The sequence below is a fragment of the Papilio polytes genome, unplaced genomic scaffold, assembly GCF_000836215.1.
Source record: "Papilio polytes unplaced genomic scaffold, Ppol_1.0 DF824158.1, whole genome shotgun sequence".
NCBI classification, from domain to species: Eukaryota; Metazoa; Arthropoda; class Insecta; order Lepidoptera; family Papilionidae; genus Papilio; species Papilio polytes.
Genome location: NW_013525046.1, coordinates 1,728,380 through 1,748,833, shown reverse-complemented (window position 1 = coordinate 1,748,833; position 20,454 = coordinate 1,728,380). Strand labels below are relative to the sequence as shown.

At 34.1% G+C, this 20,454-nt stretch overlaps 5 protein-coding genes across 7 annotated transcripts; 3 read left to right on the top strand and 2 right to left on the bottom strand.

The window, feature by feature from the left end:
• The first annotated feature begins 208 nt into the window (after positions 1–208).
• Positions 209–3,572, top strand: LOC106111626 (spondin-2-like). The gene is made up of 11 exons (XM_013293762.1): positions 209–295; positions 802–975; positions 1,060–1,271; positions 1,385–1,576; positions 1,847–2,053; positions 2,183–2,437; positions 2,627–2,795; positions 2,892–2,946; positions 3,059–3,221; positions 3,302–3,401; positions 3,503–3,572. The coding sequence occupies exons 1-11, from the start codon at positions 292–294 to the stop codon at positions 3,511–3,513; spliced, it is 1,542 nt and encodes a 513-aa protein (XP_013149216.1). The 5' UTR covers positions 209–291; the 3' UTR covers positions 3,514–3,572.
• An 827-nt stretch (positions 3,573–4,399) lies between these two features.
• On the top strand, positions 4,400–7,001 carry LOC106111627 (tubulin-specific chaperone C). The gene is made up of 3 exons (XM_013293763.1): positions 4,400–4,596; positions 5,469–5,562; positions 5,616–7,001. The coding sequence occupies exons 1-3, from the start codon at positions 4,495–4,497 to the stop codon at positions 6,581–6,583; spliced, it is 1,164 nt and encodes a 387-aa protein (XP_013149217.1). The 5' UTR covers positions 4,400–4,494; the 3' UTR covers positions 6,584–7,001.
• A 239-nt stretch (positions 7,002–7,240) lies between these two features.
• LOC106111615 (N-acetylgalactosaminyltransferase 7) lies at positions 7,241–14,177 on the bottom strand. Of its 2 annotated transcripts, XM_013293750.1 has the most exons (7): positions 13,803–14,177; positions 13,106–13,265; positions 11,258–11,429; positions 10,132–11,068; positions 9,911–10,061; positions 9,394–9,540; positions 7,241–8,605 (listed from the first exon to the last, which is right to left on the bottom strand). In XM_013293750.1, coding segments are annotated over exons 1-7 (1,764 nt in total). In that variant the 5' UTR covers positions 13,999–14,177; the 3' UTR covers positions 7,241–8,604. The 2 variants fall into 2 exon arrangements, with proteins under 2 accessions (XP_013149204.1, XP_013149203.1); XM_013293749.1 differs by lacking the exon at positions 7,241–8,605 and having other exon boundaries at positions 9,004–9,540.
• Positions 14,178–15,610: 1,433 nt separating this feature from the next.
• Positions 15,611–17,977, top strand: LOC106111656 (lysozyme-like). Of its 2 annotated transcripts, XR_001226183.1 has the most exons (4): positions 15,611–15,819; positions 16,261–16,419; positions 17,018–17,216; positions 17,893–17,977. XR_001226183.1 is itself a non-coding variant. In XM_013293799.1 (3 exons), exons 1-3 carry the CDS (start codon positions 15,693–15,695, stop codon positions 17,146–17,148), a joined length of 417 nt encoding a protein of 138 aa, XP_013149253.1. In that variant the 5' UTR covers positions 15,611–15,692; the 3' UTR covers positions 17,149–17,242. The 2 variants fall into 2 exon arrangements, 1 of the variants encoding a protein (XP_013149253.1); XM_013293799.1 differs by lacking the exon at positions 17,893–17,977 and having other exon boundaries at positions 17,018–17,242.
• LOC106111559 (lysozyme-like) lies at positions 17,886–19,606 on the bottom strand. Its single transcript, XM_013293685.1, has 3 exons — positions 19,427–19,606; positions 18,557–18,715; positions 17,886–18,019 (listed from the first exon to the last, which is right to left on the bottom strand). Exons 1-3 carry the CDS (start codon positions 19,551–19,553, stop codon positions 17,886–17,888), a joined length of 420 nt encoding a protein of 139 aa, XP_013149139.1. The 5' UTR covers positions 19,554–19,606.
• Positions 19,607–20,454: the final 848 nt, after the last annotated feature.

Sequence of the window (20,454 nt, the reverse complement as noted above, 5' to 3'; positions counted from 1 at the left end):
GCTGAATGAACGTAGTTTTCCCTTTCAGTTCTTGTCAATGAATTTTAGTGTAGTAAAACTCAACAATTCATGATAACCTATACTTTATCGTCCTAAAAATTAAGTTTAAAATCGACTATCACAATGGTATAGAGAATTGCGTCGAAAGGTGTAGGCGGCACAATTTAACGTGATGAAACAATTTAACATTAATTAATAAACCGGCGCCATCACGTTGATGTAGTCTAATTCTGACAGAATGTCCCGCGTCAGGACAAAGGACTGTCGTGCGTGTTAGTGGAAATAACATAAATGGGTGAGTAAAACTGATCACAGATTCAAATATGTTGAGTCTGGTATCCTCTATTGACTTCGTCAAGTTCACTTAGGATTAAATACCTTTAACCTTTAGTCCTGAAACCACATTCATACCAATATTATAAATGTATGTATGATGGATGTTTGTTAAAGTTTGTAGCCTAAACAGATGAACTTCTATGAAATGACCCTACAATCCTTCCACAATCCTAAGATAGTTATTGGAGAATTACCAGAAGTATCTAAAAAGGAATCGAAATTATCAAATTAGCCAGGATATATTATACTGTCGTGTGTCCTCTAAGTGATACTCAGGAGTTAAAGTCGTTAGTATACAATGTCTTGTAATGCACCCTTCGTCCTAATTAACAAGACCAGTAATGTTATATGCAGTTTCACATTTCATCCATCCGTTTATCCGTTTAGCAACCGTTACAGAATACCTTCTTCCAGTTCAAAATCTTCTGATGTTAGTTTCTAGCTTTTCTATTGTATTTTTTTTAGGTTATATGTTTGCAGTACTTATATTATTATCATTAACAATATGTTCGTGCGAGGATATTTTATGCGACCGCCGGCCGCTGGGCACCACCACAGACCCGCTACCACCAGACAGTAGATTCAAAATAGAAATCATCGGAGTTAACGACAAATACATACCCACACGACAATATACAAGTAAGTACTTAGATATTTAGACTACCATTCAGTTAGAACGAAAATTATTAAAGTCTAAAACACGCCTTTTAATAATTTCCACAGTTCGTTTATCAGCGATGGACGGTGTCTCAACATTCATCGCGTTCACGATCTGGGCTCGCGGCGATATCAAGCCTCACGACAAGAACCCGCAGAAAACGGCGCATCTCGACCCCGGCTTCGTGTTCCCTGCACCACACTCGGAGACGACTCCCAACAAGAAGTGTAATAACTCCGTGGTCCAGACCGATTTGACTCCAAAGACTTCCGTCGAGGTAAAGCCACAAAGACTGTGGTTAACCAGAGTTCCAGATTGACATATGGATCATATATGTACGTAAACTTTGACCATCGTTGGATCCATTTATCTAGGGTTTTAACATTTCAGGCTTACTGGAAAGCACCAAAGAAGGAGAACAAATGCGTGACTATTAACGCAGTAGTGGCGGTAAAGCGCGACGTGTGGTACCGACAGGATGGGCCGCTGTCAAAGCGGGTGTGCGAAGACAGGCGGAATGTACTCGACATGCAGCCTACTAAGAACGATAATTGCACTGCACCGGAGGACGCACGCTATTTAGTACGTATACATTTTAAGTGAAAAGTCATCTCTGAACCAAAGATTAATCTTTTCCAAAAATAAGAGTCGACGGATGGTCTTCGATAAGATTTTTTGAAGCAGGTATATACGATTTTCCACGTGTTAAAGAATTCTATTGCGCAGTTAAATATTCAGCATATGTACGTTATCTGTCCAATCAAACATTTGGTGATTGTTCGACAAGACCCAACTGTGCTATGTGTTTTTTTAATGAAATTTAACATGTACCAACATAGGTATCTCTTCCAGCTTACTTTCGAAGGTATGTGGTCATACAATACGCATTCCAAGATGTTCCCCGAGTCCGAGGATTTGGCGAGATTCAGCGACGTTGTAGGTGCCTCACATAATAGCAAGTTCAATGTGTTTAAGTACAATTCGGATGCCAGTGAAGGTCTCAAGAGGTTGGCGGAGCAGGGCAACACAACGCAATTAGAGATTGAGATTATGAAGCAGGTAAGAATAACTACCAAGTTTTTCTAATGAACAGAAACACCACATGCTAAACATCTTACATGATTGGCAAATTCAAAACTGGAATAGACAATGTAAAAGAACGTCATATACAACTTATTAATTTTATAGCTAGGTCGCAACATAAGGACAATAATAAAAGCGGTGGCTCCACAAAAGACGAACATGATGACGACGTCAATGTTCCGTGTGACGCGCGAGCATCACCTCGTGTCTCTGGTCACCGCGCTCATCCCCTCTCCAGACTGGTTCCTCGGCGTCTCCAATATGGAGCTATGTGACGTCAGGACCGGTACCTGGGCGAACAATCTTACACTCAACCTGTATCCAATGGACGCCGGCACTGACAGCGGGAAGAAATTTGAAGTAAGTCAGTGCAGTGAACTAGTAAAAAAAACAACCAGTATCTAGGAATACCAGAGAAAAAGACTTGTTAATGAAACCACGAACAAACGTATTTGTCTCCAATCATAAAATCTCCAATGGATAGACCCAAGTCTATTAAAATAAAAGTTTTTTTTGTGGTTAACGATGTAAAATACGAGTTATTTTCAGTCCTCAAACGATGAGACGATGCCGCCTCAGCCGATCTCTCCAGCGGTAATCAACCCTTCCGTGCCCAAGGAAGAGGTTCGTCCGTTCGCTCGGCTACAATTTGACCTCATACGAACGTATGCGCGCATAGTTACTGCCGAAGTTACGTCTGAGGCCACTGAAACTGAAGGTATGACGAAATATAGCGACACACTATAAGACAAAGTTAAGTATCTGCTACTTAGTGAAAGACGTTTTTTGTATTAATATAATCCTTGATTGACAGAGTTCGAGGAGACAGAAAAAGCGTACGCCTCGACGCCTGCAACTTCACAAAAAGAGTGAGTTAACTAACTTACACAAAGCCTATGTACATTTGCTAAACCATAAAAACATGAAATAATGCGATAAATGTGTGATAGTGGTTTTTACAGAATAAACTGATTGTTTTAGGACAAGTATGGAAGTCGCTTCTGAAGAATCGGATCCAAATTGTCCGATGTCGGGCTGGGATGAGTGGCTATCTTGCGAGGGGGAATGCATAGACAACCAGATAGAGGGTTACCAGACGAGATTCCGGCACCACATGGTCAACAATCAGCCAGTGGAGCTAATTGTACGAATTAATTTGAAAAATGGTTACAAAAAAAATTGTGCAAATATTCTTTATTATATTTAATATCTAAACATTTTCAGGGACCTTTGAGCAAACGTATACCTAAAGATTGCATTGAAAAGTATTCAGTTACGGAGTTACGTGAATGTACGGACAGTTGCGATGATGAAGATAACGAAGGTATCGCATTGTGATTTCTTTAATAAAGAATACATTTTAAAAATTTTACAATATGTTTAGATTTTATTTATTTAACTAAAATAAGAATTCACTTTTTTCAGCTGAAGAATAATTTATGAAGACTAAATTACACTGAAACTCGGAACTGAATTGTTTATACCAATAATATTAATAAACATTAATTTAAAACATTGCAGTTTTCTTAAATCCTTTTATTTGAATATGCAACGATGATCGAGAGTCTAGAAGTCCTCCAGAATATTCTGCTCGGCTGTCCAACTCTTAAATCAATTTTCGCGCGCGCGGCAAAAGTTACAATGTTGTCATGTACAAAGTATCTATTTGCCAAATACATATCGCGATAATTAGGTTATTTGGGGTTTTATAATTTTTACTATATCTTTAAAATAAAGAAGAAGCTATTGATAAATATCGAAATTATAAAATTGTATTTTTTCTACTTGGTAGATATTTATAGTCTTTGCAAAACATGTCGTTAGAAACCATGTTGTTATCTGTTTCTTACGTCACCGCATGCGACATCTTGTCTTGTTCCAAATTTCTTTAATTTTTCGGTCGATCGGGGGATTAAATAATTTAGATTCTAAAATCGTATAATGCTTACAAAAAAGCCGAAACCGGCGTATAAAAGATTTTTCACCTATACGCTTGGGACTGTATTTGTTGCTGAAACTATTGGATTTGTATTATCGTACGGTTTATACTTCAAGTTGAATACCGATAGAGGTGGGTTTAATAATTTTATAGCAAAGATTTTAGTTAAACTATTAAAGTAACCATTAGTTTTTAAGTACACAACAAAATAAAAGATTTTTGTTGATAGCAAATTACTATGTATATTTTTGATTTGATAATTCGAACTGTATTCTAGTCATTCTATTATCCCATTTGTTACTCTTTAAACCATACTTAGACCATATTTTAACTTTCAGATTTCCGCCTGTATATGCACAATAATTATAACTTTATCTTGGAAGGATATTACGGTATTGGAGAATACATTGGCGGTCATAAGACCCGTGAGTTAGATCAAAAAGTGTGGTCTAGCGAAGGCAAGATATAACTTGGTGAGATGAGTGTTGCAATTAAGTCCGGTTTTTGGATATTCACGTTTGGAGTCATCGGTTATGGACTTTACTGTGTGGTCAAACCTGATGATGAACTGCTTAAGAAGGTCATTATATTTCAATGTATTGAATTGGTTGTTTGGTCACTGATTTGGGCTTAGCTATAGAAAATTTTTGGAATTATGTTACTTGTAGTTACTAGAACTAAAGGCTTTTAAATGTTGTAAATAACTTGTTTTGTGTTAAACCTACAATTGATGTAGGACTAACAAAGAAATGTTTGTCTATTAAAAATGATGTTAAAGTATAATAGACTTGAATAAAGTTTATTATTGTAAATGTTTGGCTAAATTTGATAATGGGGTTGCATGTAGCAAAGAGATTTTATATATTCCAAGAGTGTATACTGGGAATTGGGTGGTGACTGGTTAATTTTATTTGTAAGACTGGACGGTTTTTCTTCAGAACCTAGCTGAGGAATTCAATTTTGTTGTGGGTAAATTGTCCTCAAGTCTGTTTAATTATTTATTTTATTTCATTCCATCTCATTAGTTTAGCTAAGCATGGGTTTCTATTAATGAAATATCGGTGTAAAATACATACCACAGTTGTGTTAAGAGAATGGAAAAGTGGAATCTCATGGCAGCATATGGCTAAGAGTAAATATTTAACAATTACAATAGTAAAAGTGTTAATTGGAATTTTCTCCTTTCAAACTAAGCATGGGAATAGTTCATTCATTAGTTACTTTACTGCAATTATTGAAAAATTATCTTTTGATCCTATTGAGATAAAAAATTTAGCAGAATCAGTACCATAAAAGAAATGTACTTCTAATCCTTCTATTTTGATTCATCAAGTTTGATCATATGTGTTTGAATAACCTATTCATTAACCTTTTAGGTTTTCATAATCATGAAAAAAAGGATATGAATTCCTTTTTTGTTCTTCAACATCTAACTTACTTTTCTATTCACAGTTTGACGAGGGCTCCAAACATACTGACACAAGGAAATTCTCCCGTGACACAGTAGCTGTACTTAAAGAAGCAGCTAAACAAGATTCCGATTTAAGTAAGAAGATTGAAGAATTGTTGAAGAAATGAGCGATAGACATTCTGTATTAGAGAGGTTGAGTCGGAGGGACGCACAACGCTTAGAAAAACTACAAAAGGCACACAAGGCTAGGGAAGAAGTTGACGCTTCTAATGAAAACGAAGACTTCTTCTCTGGAGCTTTTAAAATAAGATCCGAGTATATAGAACAGTTGCTATCTCAAGTACCGACGTTAGAAACTTCAATATTACCTGCTCATTTTGACAATATTAAACGAGAAGTCAATGAACTGCAAAAATATGTTGTCACTTCATCATTCTTTCTCAAAGAGTTCAATATGCGGAAATACTTGGGCATTGTACAGACTTTACAATCAAAATGTTACGAATTAGAAGACCAATATGTCCCTCGAAAGAAATTTGGATTCACAAGGAAAAAACTTCCCAAATCGGACAACCAGAAACAATCATCGGATGAACAGGATGGTGTTAAGATTGACAGTAATAAATGGGATGATAAGTTATTCGGTTTCGATTCTAAAGACGGGAAGGTTTTATTGCTAGAAAACGATGTGTTATTCCAACGAGATGTGACATTGAGGAATTTAAAGAATTGCACAATCGGTTTGAAAGGTGTCATGGGGACATTGCATATGACAAATTTGGATAATTGTATTGTTCTATCCGGCCCGGTTACATCTTCTGTGTTTATTGAGAAGTGCACAAATTGTAAAATAGTCACAGCTTGTCAACAATTACGTATGCATAGTTCTACGAACTGCGATATATATCTTCACGTAACAAGTAAAGGTATTGTCGAAGATTGTATGGAGATAAGAACAGCTCCATATAATTTAGTCTACGAGGATTTGGAGAAGCATTTTAATATGTCATCTTTAGATAAAAATAGTAACAATTGGGATACTTTGGATGATTTTAATTGGCTAGCCCCCGATGTACCGTCACCAAATTGGTCAGTACTAGATGTGAAGGATCGTGTAAATGATTGGAGTGACTTGTGGTCTAAAATTCCATCATAGTGTAAAAAAAATATCTAATATAAAATCACTCTTTGTGGTAAAAAATGCATTAACCGATATTTGAAAACGTAATTACTAACTGGTGCTTAAAAACTTCATTTGCTATTTGTATATGTACAGATATAGTTAACAAAAAAAAACGTACAGACGAAATGAGTACCTCCTTCTGGAAGTCGGTCAAAAAATTACCTGAAAAACACTTCTAACGATACTTAAACATTTATTGTAACGAAATTACTTTTCCCTTGTTTTCGCTATTTTTATAATTTAAATTACAATCATAAAGACATTTTTTTAAATGGCTTTAATCTTGTATAATTGCTTCATAGTTAAATTGCATTTTCACATAAAATTGGCTAAAAAACCACTTAAGTAAACTAGTGGTAAAATTATTTCCTGCAAAATATGGTGTGTAAGATAAAAAAAATGAGTAAAAGGAATGTAAAATTGTCTTTGAATGCACCTAGTAATTTAATAAAACTTTAAAATATGTAGTAGCTTAGTTACATTTATTAAATTTACAAATATTTATAAAACAATAAACGGATTGATAACATCTTTGATTTTTATTGCGTCTTACGAAAAATGCAGCAAATCGCAAATGCAAGTCAGTAAAAAATAAAACAAAGATAACAATAAATATTTCTTTATTTTAAAATCGAATTACATATATAAAAAATTCATCACAGAAAATTTACAAAGAAAGAAATTGGTGTACATTTACAGCTAAATTACATCGGAATTAATAAAATACGGTTTCCTTTTTCCGCATTACAAAAGCAGGTCTTAAAATTATTACATTTTTATTTGTATAATTATTGTTTAACTCACTTTCCGCCATTTTTCAAGACTTCAGTCTTATTTACGCTTGAGATGACAAAATTATTTTACAGCTTAAGTTTCTCATAAAAGAATAGATTTTTAAGTATTATCAATACAAATAAAATAAAAGAAAGTAATAAAAAAATATTGTACAATGATATTTAATTTTTAAATGCAATTTTAATTTCAGGCGAGTGGTTATATTTAGAGATTCGAAATAAACCTCATATGGGAATGTAAATACAATACATATATAAATAACATTAAAATAATCTCATTAAAAATTAAATTTAAATAAAACTAGACTGCAATCGAACTTAAAAATATATTTTAAATAGAAAATAAATATAACTATAATTTCAAAGTTTTTGTGATGTTTGTTTGACTGTAGCCAACAAAAGTCTTTTAATTTTACACCAAGTTGAACTTAATAGCCGTTTGTAATATATTAAATCTACGTTTTGAATTAATTATGACAATTAATAGTCGATTATTTTCGAAATACACATGAAATGCATTGATTTTTTTATTTTACAAGCTAGGTAATGTTTGTAGGAACATTTTATTCCTGATTAATTTGTCAATGTTAGATGAAACTTAAAAATAAATACAATAATCTTACAACTATGCCTATTGTGATTGTTTTGAGTGGTTATAACACCAGTTTTTATCTAAATCTGATCACGAGTTTTAACTCGTATCGGACGTAACACACATACCGTGAAAACCTACCTTTAAAACAATGGTTTAAACACCAAGCAATTTGCTAATTTTATAGGAGCTTTGAGCAAATAAGAATTAAAATAAAAATATTTTTAATTTAAACATGTAAAATTAATTTCATGCTATTCCTTTTCAGCCAAATATTTTATTAGATGAAAAAATGTTGGTGATTTTTCACTTTTGTTAAAACCCTTTTTTCCCCATTTTTCATACGTTATTAAATTACACAATAGGTAAGAAACAGAACAGAATACTTAACACGAAAAGAAATATTGTAAACAATTAAAATAGTAAATTAAGTACTCATATGGACACAGCAAATAATAAATAATCAATGTAAATAAAATACAATACAAATTTAGAGAAAGCAAGAATTATGGTTTTGTGTTATATTGTTATATTGAAGAAATTAAGCCTCGATTCCCCTCAGTCACGGATTGTAAAGGCTTTGGTGTAAAAATATTCCAATGGAAGTTTCTAGAATTGAACATAAAAGTTTACAACATATTATATATAGGTTTTTTAATGACAGAGTATTGAGACGGTTTAGTATTGCTTTTAACTGAATCCAAGTAAATATACTTTTGGATGTAATTCTTAGGGCAGTGTCCAAACTTATTACTATAAGATACTTCACAGACTACAGACTTTTAATCTGCTGCTTGATTAGTATAAACATGTATAGACAGCCTAACCTGATCAAACTATCGGCTGATAATCTAAAATTTTTAATAAAAAACGAAATACCAACTTCAAGATAAAGTATCGACTTTTAATACAACTTTATAAGAAAAACTCAAAAACTACTTGATAGTTTTTCAAAAAGGTTGGACCAATGACGGCTTAATAGTCTTGCAACTTTTTAATTACGTATAAAAAAATGAATCACGCAAAACATCAATCTATTGTACAATCGGGGAAACTGGCGGTGTTACAACTTAAAAACTACAATCATTTGATAATTTTAAAACGAAACGTGGAACAAAAATGTGTACTAAAAGAATCAGTGATGCACGGTTAGTTTCTTTTTATATTCCCATTCGTTTGCACACACTGTTGTCTAACTAGTTACTTGTAGGAAGAGGCGGAGTTTTTTTTAAAGTAACAATTTTTCTTGAACACTGCTTATTTCCGCCATTGTTCATAAAATACTGATCGAATTGAGAATTTCGTTTTTGAAGTCGGTTAAAAGTGTGTAGTCTGTTAAGTAAAATAAATTCGTTACATAGATTCGTGTATCGTGTATTTCGGCGTAGTTGACTCACCAGTTGGGTTTCTTGTGTGCGATGGTCCACTGCTGGAAGGTGTTGTGCGGGTCGCAGGGCGCTAGGGACAGAGCACGCGACTGCGGCTGCAGCGTCAGGCAGTGGCTGTGCAGACGGTGCACTAACTGGTTGTGCATCTCATCATAGCTGTAATATAAAGTTAATTTTGCATCAAAGTCGATAATGCTATCGGATTAAGGAATCCATCACCAGCTATATTTCCGCACTGAGAGAACTGACTCAATGTTGGAGGTAAATTATATATATACAAATCGAATACCAAACTGGTTCATGGTGGGATCCGAACCCAGGTAATGTAGAGTGAAACAACAAGTCAAGTGCGAGTGAAACACCTGAGTCAGCGACTTCATATTTTCATAGAAGCTGTTAACAAATCTGCCACACTTGAAATTGCTACAAAATCTTTCGTTTTGTTTCCAACATAATGCAATAGACACTGGGATAATTTTAAGAAAGTCTTAATTTCCTGTCAAATGGCATCAGTTAAGTGAATTACCTCCAAGGTCCGTCGACAGTTCCGAGCCTGCAGATAGCCTGCTTGAGGCTGTCGCTGTCAGCCTCCACGCAGCGCTCGCCCACTCCCAGCTGACCCGCCTCGTTCAGACGGAACAGCTGGTTGTTGCCCGCGCCGTGACAACTCGATGTGCCTAACATTATTAAACTTAAAAAACTGTTGCAAAATAAAAAAAAGAAGAGAAGTAGACGGAGTCAACTTACCAATATACGCTGGAGCCGCTTTCCCCATAGTATCAAGACAGACACTAGCCGCCTTATTCTTCACCATACCCCAATGCACGTTTTTAGGCAGCTTCGGGAACTTATCGTAAACGTCGTACGCCACATTCTCCATGAACCAGCCAAAATTCTTACATTTCAACCTCTCTTTCAACGCTAACTGGTCACTAATATCACCCATATCCAAAAACCTGGCCATAGGTTCTCTAGTATAGAAGTACTCCTTATGTTCCTCGTCGAACCACGTTTCTATCACTCTCTTATAGTTTATAGTTATAAGGGAGCCTTTCTTGTTCTTTGCGAGACTTCCGAATGAGTACGGCATGAACGCTCTATACACGTGACCCACTCGAGAACAAGGAACCCATTCAATACTGCCGCCACACTGCCATATCTTAAAGCTTAACTCAAAGTTCTCTCCGCCCCAGACTAATAGACCAGGGTCGTATGCGCCAATTTCAAGGAAATATCTTCTATTGATAGCGAACAGTCCGCCCGCGTGCGTAGGACTCTTGTATGGTTCTGATTTGTGTTTGTGAAGATTGGATTCTCTGTCAGGGACTTCGTTCTCTTTGTAAAGCATGCCCCATTCAAATATGCCTCTATAATTTGTACCATGTTGATATACCGGTCGATATTCAAATGTCCTGTGATCGATTCCGTCTATAACTGGTACTGTCATTATCCTATAGTCCCTGTATATTGGAGCTAAGAGAGGAGGTAACCAGTTAATATTGACCTCGCAGTGCGCGTCTAGGAATACGATGACGTCACCGGTAGCTTCTTGCGCCCCACGCGATCGAGTTCGAATCAAACCTTCCCTCTGTGGGTTTCGAATCAAGCGGACTTTACCGTTCCATCTTTTTATATATTGATCTAGATTATCTTTTAAATTGGATTTATCCGAGTAATCGTCGACCTAAAACGAAAACGATTATCTAACAAATCTCTAAATTCAATAAAAGGAAAGAGGTCCCTATTTGCTTAGATAACTAACCAAGATATTACGTTCATTTAATGCTTAAATAAACTAGAAAACTAGAGTTCACAGGCAAACAAAGATTATACATAAAATCAAAACTAGATACCTAAATTACTTTAAACTTACCAATACAACTTCGTGCAGTATATCAGGAGGCGAGCGATCGATAACGGAGTGTACCGTCCTCATCAGCACAGAGAATCCCTCATTATGGAACACAATAATGACAGACGTGGTCGGCAGGTCTTTGGGGTAATGCCAGAATTTGCACTCCTCCAGCCGAGTGTCGGGAATCGATCTAGGTTGGAAAAGATACCATATTTAAAAAATCCATCTATAATTATGTAAAAGCTTTTGCACGCAATTCCGTCCGCGGAAATAAAAAAAAACGTTTTAAGAAACCTATGTGTTCTTCCAGACTATGCTTGACTTTTGGATATACGTAATAGTAAACATCCATCCATCCGAAGCAAGGACGGATCCAGCTTCGCCAGGGGGGGTCACATAGTCGTGGTCAAGTCAAGGGCTTGGCAAAATATGTAAATATATTTTGTCAAGCTCTTGACCAACCAGGTCACGGGGGGTCATGACCCCCCTCTCCTGGATCCGCCGTTGATCCGAACTTACGAATTCATAGTATTAATATGGTAATATGAAGTATACTTAATTAAACGGGTGATTCAAATAAGTATTGTCTCATGAAATCTATTCGTTTCGTTCTTATCGCTCTTCGTATCTTATTCTGTCTTGTATAATTTACATTATGAGGCACAATAAGCGTGATATTAAATCTCTCATACCTGGATTAAATCGGTAATTGAAAAAGATAAATGTTCCGTCTATGATTTACAGTCGAATTGTTAATTAAAATCATTAAATTCTGCCAACCTTACAAATAAACGGGATATTAAGTTAAACTTAGGAATAAACTGAGTATAAGCAAACATTTTAATATTAGTACTAATATTTACTTATGCTCAGTTTATTCCTAACTTTATACCGTGTACATGTATATAAGATTACAAAAATCGAACAAGCTTTAAAATGGACACACACATTTTACAATGGTTTGCTTTCCAATCTGACCTAATTGTACAAATTCAACATTGCTGTTGAAGTTGCTATAATATTGAAATTAAATTAATAATTGATTACAAGAAACTCATCACCCTTGAACCTTGGAGTAATTAGTTGCCTAAATGTTAAACTTTATAGATATTATACCGTTATTTGACCTTGCACATTGTCCAATAAGTTCAAATAAATGTAAAGAAAATCATTTAATAAATCTAAGTTCAAGTAATATAAGTTAACATATATTAAAAAAAGAACAATTGGATGTTAATAGATAATATTATCTAAGTAATTATCAGAAATAGTTAAGAAAAAACCTAAACTGATTGTATGGTACAAACATGAAAATACAATTAAATTCAAGATAAGTCTTTAAAAACAAGATTAAAAAATTTAAAATTGTTTCCTTTCAATAACTAACTATAACTTTTTTTTTTGTTAAAATTTTACAATGGTATAATAATGTTTAATTACAAATGTGTGCAATAAAAAGCACTATTATTACTAAACTCTCGTTTTTTTAATTAGCTGTCTAATGATTTTCAATTAACCATACTTATTGCAATAAATCAATTATTACATTCTTGCTAAAATTAAATGACTGGTTTTAAGTACTTTTTTTAATTTTTTTTTTATAAATTAGAATACAGGTTTTAATCTATTTATGATATATTCAAGTGGATGAAGACTTATGCAAAAGATCCTTATTTTGGCAGGTGAAAATTCATTTTTTTTAAATTTCATGAACATATATATATACATGTTTAAGTATAACTAAACTGTTATAATTCGTTGTTTGCAAGAAGAGATAGTTTGTTTTGTTGCAAAAAATAAGGTGTTTTTTTGTAAGTGGAACACTGCAAATTTCCATGACTGTACTTTTATCTCTAAGTAACATACCTGTTCATAGCTATGTCATCTGAAGCAGCAATGTTCATGCCATATTCACTCTCCGAGTCACTGATGTCATTAGTCCTGTCTTGGGACATATGGTATGGCTTCCCTTCTTCCCCTGGACCGCTTACTGATCTTCTTGTTTTAGGTTCAAAGTTACCTAATTCTGAAAAAATAATTAAAACGAAATTAACCTTTTTTTAGCTTGTACACCTTGCAGTTGTAGTAATCTATTCTAATATAAAGAGGAAAGATTTGTATTTTTGTATGTATTTGAATAACTCAAGAACTACTAGGCCGATTTTAAAAATTCTTTCACCATCAGAAAGGTAATTTATCTGCGAGTAACATAGGCTATATCTTTTCTTTTCACGCGGACGAAGTCGCGAGCAACAGCTAGTATTGTAATATAATAGTATATCTAGCTTGGAATATGTTATTAGAAAACTGTAAATAACTAAAAGCATGCTTTAAGTAATCTTAAAGTTTAGAAATTATAATAAGAATAAATAATAACAACAGTTTTATAATGAAAAAAAAAGACTACCTAATTCAACTTTTACTGCTATGAATGTTTACAAATTTAAAGGCCGGTTCTCATACTCACGTGTGTCAAATAAAAACAATACGTTCACGACTTACTATTGGGCCACATAACTGTAAAGTTACCACATTGCACAATTATACCGATTTTATTACTTACCAGTGTTTAGCGCCGGATACACATTTCGATGGAATTTGTAATAACTTTTTTGGGCGTCAGAATTGATAAATTCACTTGTATCCACGCCGCCGTTTGCACTTGTCCAACTTTGCAGGGCATAAATCAAAACTAGTAATACCGCACAAATACCAGCTATGCGAAAAATTCTACCACGTCTTACGTTTGTGATTCTCATTTTTTCTGTTGATGTCGTTGTTACATTACAAGCTAAATTAAGATATAGGAAAAGTAACCGCGTTTAAGTTGTTTTAGTAGCGAGAGTTCTCTCAGATACCCGGTACTATGGATCCCAGATACTCGATGCCTCGAAGCGACGACGATTGTTGTTTGATTCTGATTTGATTGTTGCTTTCAAATGACTTTGACATTTGACAACATGACAACTATTTGTCAAATACTATGGCCATAGATTAAAAACATAATGTTTCGAAATAGTTCAAGTATTTTTAACAATGTGTTTAATTGTTTATGTAGTTTAGTAAGAAAATAAAAACATTTGTTTTAAAGAATCGTTTGGCTTATTTCCGTCAGTAATGATCTACCTTAAATATAAATTGAGTAAATTGCTGAACTCGTTACTCTTTGATAGTTTGTTGACTGCAGGAAACGGAATTCAAATGTTGCTTATTTTTTTTGGTACTTAACATTTAACATGTAAATAATAAGTAACTATTGGCGTGAAAAAACTAGTAAAATATGCGATTTCGATCATATTTTGTATCACTTGTAAGAATCTTTTATTTAGAAAAAAGTATCCAATATTACTTTAATATTGCCGCGCAAATTTTTTTTATTTAAAATTTATCTTTGCTATTACCAGGGTCGAGGTTAAAGTGCCTGTTTTCAACAATTATAATTAATATTGTTTAACTCATAACCAAATGTGTATTTTTAACTTTTACTCAACAAGAACTACGTCTATGGGCAGCGATGGCTTCGCTTCTTTGGCGAATTCCGGTGGATGCCTGCTCTTTTATGTAATGTATGAATGCGCACGCATTTATATTTTAGTGTCTTTAAAACTTTGTCATTGTAGATTTTTATCCTTTAATTTTACTTTTACATGAGAATCTTCTTTTGGAAGTCGGAGACGGTTAAAAGGCGTGTGTTTATAATGTTATTGAATAAAAAAGGCGAGTCAACGCCTTTTGTTCGTAAACGTCTTGAATGAGGTTAACCGCAGCGCGAGGATCGGGGACTCACCGCGTCTCAACTGATATTGAGATCACAAACACCGGACGTTAATGCTAACTAAATCATTTATTTTCCTGTTATCATTTTATTACGACTAGCTGTTGTTCGTGACTTTGTCGTGTGGAATTTAAATAACATCTGTGGTTGGTAAGTTTAATTTATTTAAGGAATGTTAAATAATGTTAATAAAGTAAGAACAACTGGTGTTTATTTTTAAAAATTACAGAAAATTAAAAACAAACTTCAAACATATTCAATGCCATCAACCCGCCATCTTATACTTTAGTAGAAAAAATGTTACATTAAACGTGTTAGAACTTTAGTTAAGAATCTGGCATCAGTAGATTTCTTTTATTACGTAGATAACTACTAAGTTAATAAGTTAGGTAATAGAACAAGGGGCGAAAATAAATTTTAAACTTTTGAACTACACGCGGACGAAGTCGTGGGCAACAGCTAGTACACACTATAGTTACATAGTAAGAGTTCAAAACATTATAACCTTAGCCGTACGGTGTATGATAACTGGGAGTCCCCGTTTCCATATTTTAATAAACCCAACACATGCATAACACATATTTAAGAGCTACGAAGATGCTACAATCGTCATAGTAACTACATCTCTTTGTAAGTGCAGACGCGTTGTTTCTATATAATTCACAATATCTACGCAATATGAAGTTCTTAATAATTTTGTTTTCTCTCGGCGTGTTCTTACATTGCGAAGCTAAACTCCTGAATAGATGTGAGTTGGTACAGCAGTTAAGGAGTCATGGTTTCCCTGAGGATAAGATGAGAGATTGTAAGTAGATAAAATAATTTATTTTTAATGAATTAACAGTATATATAACTGGCTGGACACAATCATTTTCATCGCGTATTGAGTACTAACTTTCGCTTCCGATTCTGTCCTCGTGGAATTTAAAAAAACGAAACTAAGTAGCCTATGTGTTCTTCCAGACTATCCTCTACATCCATACCAAATTTCATCGAAATCCATTTTGCTGTTTAGGTTACAAACTCTAACATCAATCCATCCATCTAAACTTTCGCATTTATAATAGTATGAAGTATGATAGTATGATTTAAACTTGATTTAACCTTACGTCCGTTTTGCGATAACAAACTCTATTTTAGAGATAACGCATTTCTAAAATATTTATACAGATTTTGCATATATTTGTTAATCATTTTTCTCTCTTTTGAATAGACTTAATTTATTTTATTATACTTATATTAATAGGGGTCTGTCTGGTGGAAAGCGAGAGTTCCGGGCGCACGCACAAGATCGGTAAAGTAAACAAGAATGGTTCCCGGGACTACGGTCTGTTCCAGATCAACGATAAGTACTGGTGCAGCAACACAAGCTCTCCTGGTAAAGACTGCAATGTCACCTGTGCTGGTAAGTAACTTGAACACAACCAACACTTTAAAACATATTTTTGTCCGAATGAAAGAGATAATAGTTAAAACAAGTTAATAATAATTTTTATAATCTTACTATCTCACTAGTATTATAACTTAGAAGTAATAAGTTTAGGTGGATGGATGGATGTTTGTAAGAGTATGTGGCCTAAATTACTGAACTGATTTGAAATTTGGTATAGATGTAGATGATATTCTGGAAGGACATATAGCTACTTATTTTTTTTAATTCCACGTGGACGGAATCGCGGGTGAAAGCTAGTGCTTTATATATATACTAGCTTTCGCCGCGACTCCGTCCGGGTGGCATAAAAAAGTTAGTATCCTATGTGTTCTTCCAGACTATCATTTACGTCTATGCCAAGTTTCATCGAGATCCGTCCAGCCGTTTAGGCTACAAACTCTAACAAACATCCATCCATAAATCTAAACTTTCGCATTTATAATATTAGTAAGATTAATGTAGCTAGAAATACTTATAAAATTTTTGATTTCACAAAATATCTGTTTCCATAATTTATTTCGTATATTAAAATTCAATAGTTCTTTTTGTATATTTGTATATTGTTTTCCAGACCTCATAACTGATGACATCACGAAGGCGGCGAAATGCGCTAAGAAAGTGTTCAAACGCCACGGATTCAGAGCTTGGTATGGATGGAGGAACAAGTGTCAGGGATCTCTGCCCGATATCAGTTCCTGCTAGAAGATAAGAAGAAAGGATAAAACCGAAGATTTTATAATCTCTTTATAGTAATTTTTTAAATATTTAATGTGAGTTTAAATGTTTATGTGATATTAAATAATTGGATATAATATATTGTTTTTTAAAAAAACTGTTTTTGTTTAAAAAAACTGAGCTAGAATCAAGCAAATACAAAGGGCGCATATCTTTGACTAAATTGTACAAATGTTGTGCGATTGTCGACTGTTTCGCAGCCAATTCAACTGTTTAGTTGCACAACTAAAAATCGAGTAGTGTGACCTCCATACAAGTCCATAGGAATCAAAGCGAGACTAAACAGTTGTGCGGTAGTTTAGTTTCAAGTGTGTAGATGCTTTAGTATTTGGTAATAGAAATCCGACAGTATATTATTTATGTGGCCTACTGTCCTATGAATGTACTATTGCGTTTTGCTAACTTTAACATTTTTTCATACGATTGCCACTTGGTTATTTTTTTTTTAAAAAAACCTCAATAGATTAGTCTTCATTCGATTTTGTGTTCATAGAATTTCACCGTAAGTTAGCGTTTTTGTAATACGTAGAGATACACCAGTTGCAAAGATTTTATCTCTACTATTTTATGATCGAAATAGTTACAATCTGGCTGGAATTTGTGGAAGATGGAATAGAGGAATTATCCAGGAATCGTTAAAGGATTTTAAACGAATTTTTGCATATTATATTCTTGTATATTTTTATAAGATACTTTTCTTTGTTCTAGCAGGATCTAATGTCGGGTAAAGGTTTACCACGGCAGCGGTTTGCCCAGCCGTACCAAGCGTTGAAGCCATGTCGTCTGAATATCTTCTGAGCGCAAACTGCTGAATCCCGTATGTTGTTAGACAACAACTCTGAAAGTCAAACACAAATTATTTCATGAATTAGATAAAAATCTAATAAACATCAAATTAACTTATACATATTAATATATTTGAGACTTCACTATCTATATATCTTAGTGTGCTTATGAACTTCACATTTAAGTCAAGTACTGACAACGTGACAAAAAGTCTATCACAATTGTCTTATTTCCATAAGAGACTTAAGGTCTGTTCCACCACTGGCTGATATAGGCTCAGATAGCTTAAAAATGAAGGTAAAAAATAAGGTAACAAAATCCGATATTTCTATCACATACTTTACACGTTGGAATGTTACCAGACAATTTGCAAGAATTGCATAGGACTAAGACAGAGCTTTGTCTAAACAAAGACAATATACGAGTATGTATTGTAATACACGATTACTTTAGACTGCAACGATACTAAATAAATATTCTCATACTTCCTTTATTTTACTTTAGGACTTTAGACCCTTCAATCCTCAGCTACGCTCCTTTTCCCTTTACGCTCAGCTGCACCTAAAATCTTAATAGTCTAAGAACTTACGTTTGCAAGTGACGTTACAATCTTTGCCAGGTGTATTGGTGTTGCTGCACCAGTATCTATCGTTGATCTGGAACAGGCCGTAGTCTCGGGAACCGTCACTGTTCGGTTTTCCGATTACGTCCGTACGTCTGGAACTCTCATTTTCCACGAGACATACCCCTGATAGACAAGACATGGTTTTATCAAATATTACTGTACTTTTTACTGTGGTTTTACTTTTTAATACATTCGAACAGTGGTAGAGCTGGCAATAAAATCTTTTGTGATACCACGACCAGGCAGAAGATAAGCAACACATATGCAAATCCGAATGTGTATGAACAGCAGTCGCTTCGAGTTCCGGTGGCCATTACTCGTTTGTCACCTTGTATTATAAACTAGCTGTTCCGACGCGGCTTGATCCGCATAAAATTATGAAAATTTTGTTTCATTGTTTAGATTTGTCAAATTATCAATAGCTAATGTCAAAATGATATCACATGACTAACCTCGGCAATCTTGCTTCTTGATGTTTGCAACAACTAATGGTCTATTCCCTACATTAGGGTTTTGATTCAAAATATTTACCCCCTAAGTTTAATGGCGTGAAAATACATAACCTAAAGCGTGACGTAAATGTAGGGCTTCTTATTAAAAAGAATAATTATTCAAAAACATCCTGTGATTGCTGACATCTTAGGCAACAAAGAAGTGTGTGTTTACGCTTTATTATGATAGTATAGATAAAAAGAGCCTATCATTTCCTCAAAGGCCGGCAACGCATCTGTAGTTCCTCTGGTGTTACGGATGTCCATGGGCGTCGTTGACCACCTTGGTGTTCACTCCGCTCGTTTGCCCCCTTTTTTGTATATAAAAAAAGAAAAAACTCACAATCTCTCATTTGATTCTCCGAGAACCCGTATCTCCTCAGTTCTCTAACCAGGTCGCATCTCGATAACTCTCTGCCTTCACACGCAAGGAATATACCAGCGGTTACAAGAAAGATACACCACTTCATATTTGTTATTCGAAGTAACGAATGTTGTACCAACGTTAAACGACGAGTATAAATACTGGACTGGATAATTCATTACAGAATGGGAATACTAATTCGTCATGCAAATGAAGGAAGCTTTTGTTAAAAACATGTCAATAGAAGAAAACAAGCAAATCAATTAGATGTAAGGAAAAACCATTGTTAAAAATTGTTATAGGTTACCGATAGTTGATGTTTTTGTTACACAGGATGTTTCAATTGCTTAAAAACAACATATTTATGCTATGTATAAATTGATTTATTTTTAAGAATTTTCAAAATGTAAAAATATAGATTAGTTGAAAATATCGCATGATAATCTTATCTATTACGTATAGTGAGAAATAATTTGAGGTTATTTTGAATAATAAAAACATAGGGAACATTTATGAAGTAATTTTTTCAACATTATAATTTTTAATCTTACTAATCTTACTTCTTGCTAATATTATAAATGCGAAAGTTTGGATGGATGGATGGATGTTTGTTACAGTTTGTAGCCCAAACGGGGGAACGGGTCTTGATGAAATTTCGCATAGATGTAGAGGATAGTCTTGAAGAACACATAAGCTACGCACTTTTGTTTTTTTTTTAATTCCACGCGGACGGAGTCGCGGGCGAAAGCTAGTACGCTATAATTGGTATTTATGTAGCCAGGTACTCGTAAATCGTGTATTTGTTGCAGCATTTTATTTTGGGTAAATGATTTTCATAACATTTGTTATTTTAGTCATAACAGCCTTAGAAAGCATATCTATCTTCTATACAAGCTGAAGCCATAGTAATATCGTCTATAAGTTCTAAAATAGCACCATTTTTGATTTACTACGAATCGAAATTAAGCTAAGTATAAAAATTATAATGTACTAGCTGATGTTTGCGA

Bases quoted from the DNA above. Each gene is read 5' to 3' on its own strand.
- LOC106111626 (XM_013293762.1), top strand. The intron at 976-1,059 runs GTAAGTACTTAG...TAATTTCCACAG, and splicing joins ACCCACACGACAATATACAA to TTCGTTTATCAGCGATGGAC. The intron at 1,577-1,846 runs GTACGTATACAT...TATCTCTTCCAG, and splicing joins CGGAGGACGCACGCTATTTA to CTTACTTTCGAAGGTATGTG.
- LOC106111627 (XM_013293763.1), top strand. From the start codon at position 4,495: ATGAGTGTTGCAATTAAGTCCGGTTTTTGGATATTCACGTTTGGAGTC. The intron at 4,597-5,468 runs GTCATTATATTT...TTCTATTCACAG, and splicing joins ATGATGAACTGCTTAAGAAG to TTTGACGAGGGCTCCAAACA. The intron at 5,563-5,615 runs GTAAGAAGATTG...ATTCTGTATTAG, and splicing joins TAAACAAGATTCCGATTTAA to AGAGGTTGAGTCGGAGGGAC.
- LOC106111615 (XM_013293749.1), bottom strand. From the start codon at position 13,998: ATGAGAATCACAAACGTAAGACGTGGTAGAATTTTTCGCATAGCTGGT. The intron at 11,069-11,257 runs GTAAGTTTAAAG...TTTTCGTTTTAG, and splicing joins TACTGCACGAAGTTGTATTG to GTCGACGATTACTCGGATAA. The intron at 9,541-9,910 runs GTAATTCACTTA...TTTATATTACAG, and splicing joins ACTGTCGACGGACCTTGGAG to CTATGATGAGATGCACAACC.
- LOC106111656 (XM_013293799.1), top strand. From the start codon at position 15,693: ATGAAGTTCTTAATAATTTTGTTTTCTCTCGGCGTGTTCTTACATTGC. The intron at 15,820-16,260 runs GTAAGTAGATAA...TTATATTAATAG, and splicing joins TGAGGATAAGATGAGAGATT to GGGTCTGTCTGGTGGAAAGC. The intron at 16,420-17,017 runs GTAAGTAACTTG...ATTGTTTTCCAG, and splicing joins CTGCAATGTCACCTGTGCTG to ACCTCATAACTGATGACATC.
- LOC106111559 (XM_013293685.1), bottom strand. From the start codon at position 19,553: ATGAAGTGGTGTATCTTTCTTGTAACCGCTGGTATATTCCTTGCGTGT. The intron at 18,716-19,426 runs GTGAGTTTTTTC...CTTGTCTATCAG, and splicing joins GGAGAATCAAATGAGAGATT to GGGTATGTCTCGTGGAAAAT. The intron at 18,020-18,556 runs GTAAGTTCTTAG...TTTGACTTTCAG, and splicing joins TTGTAACGTCACTTGCAAAC to AGTTGTTGTCTAACAACATA.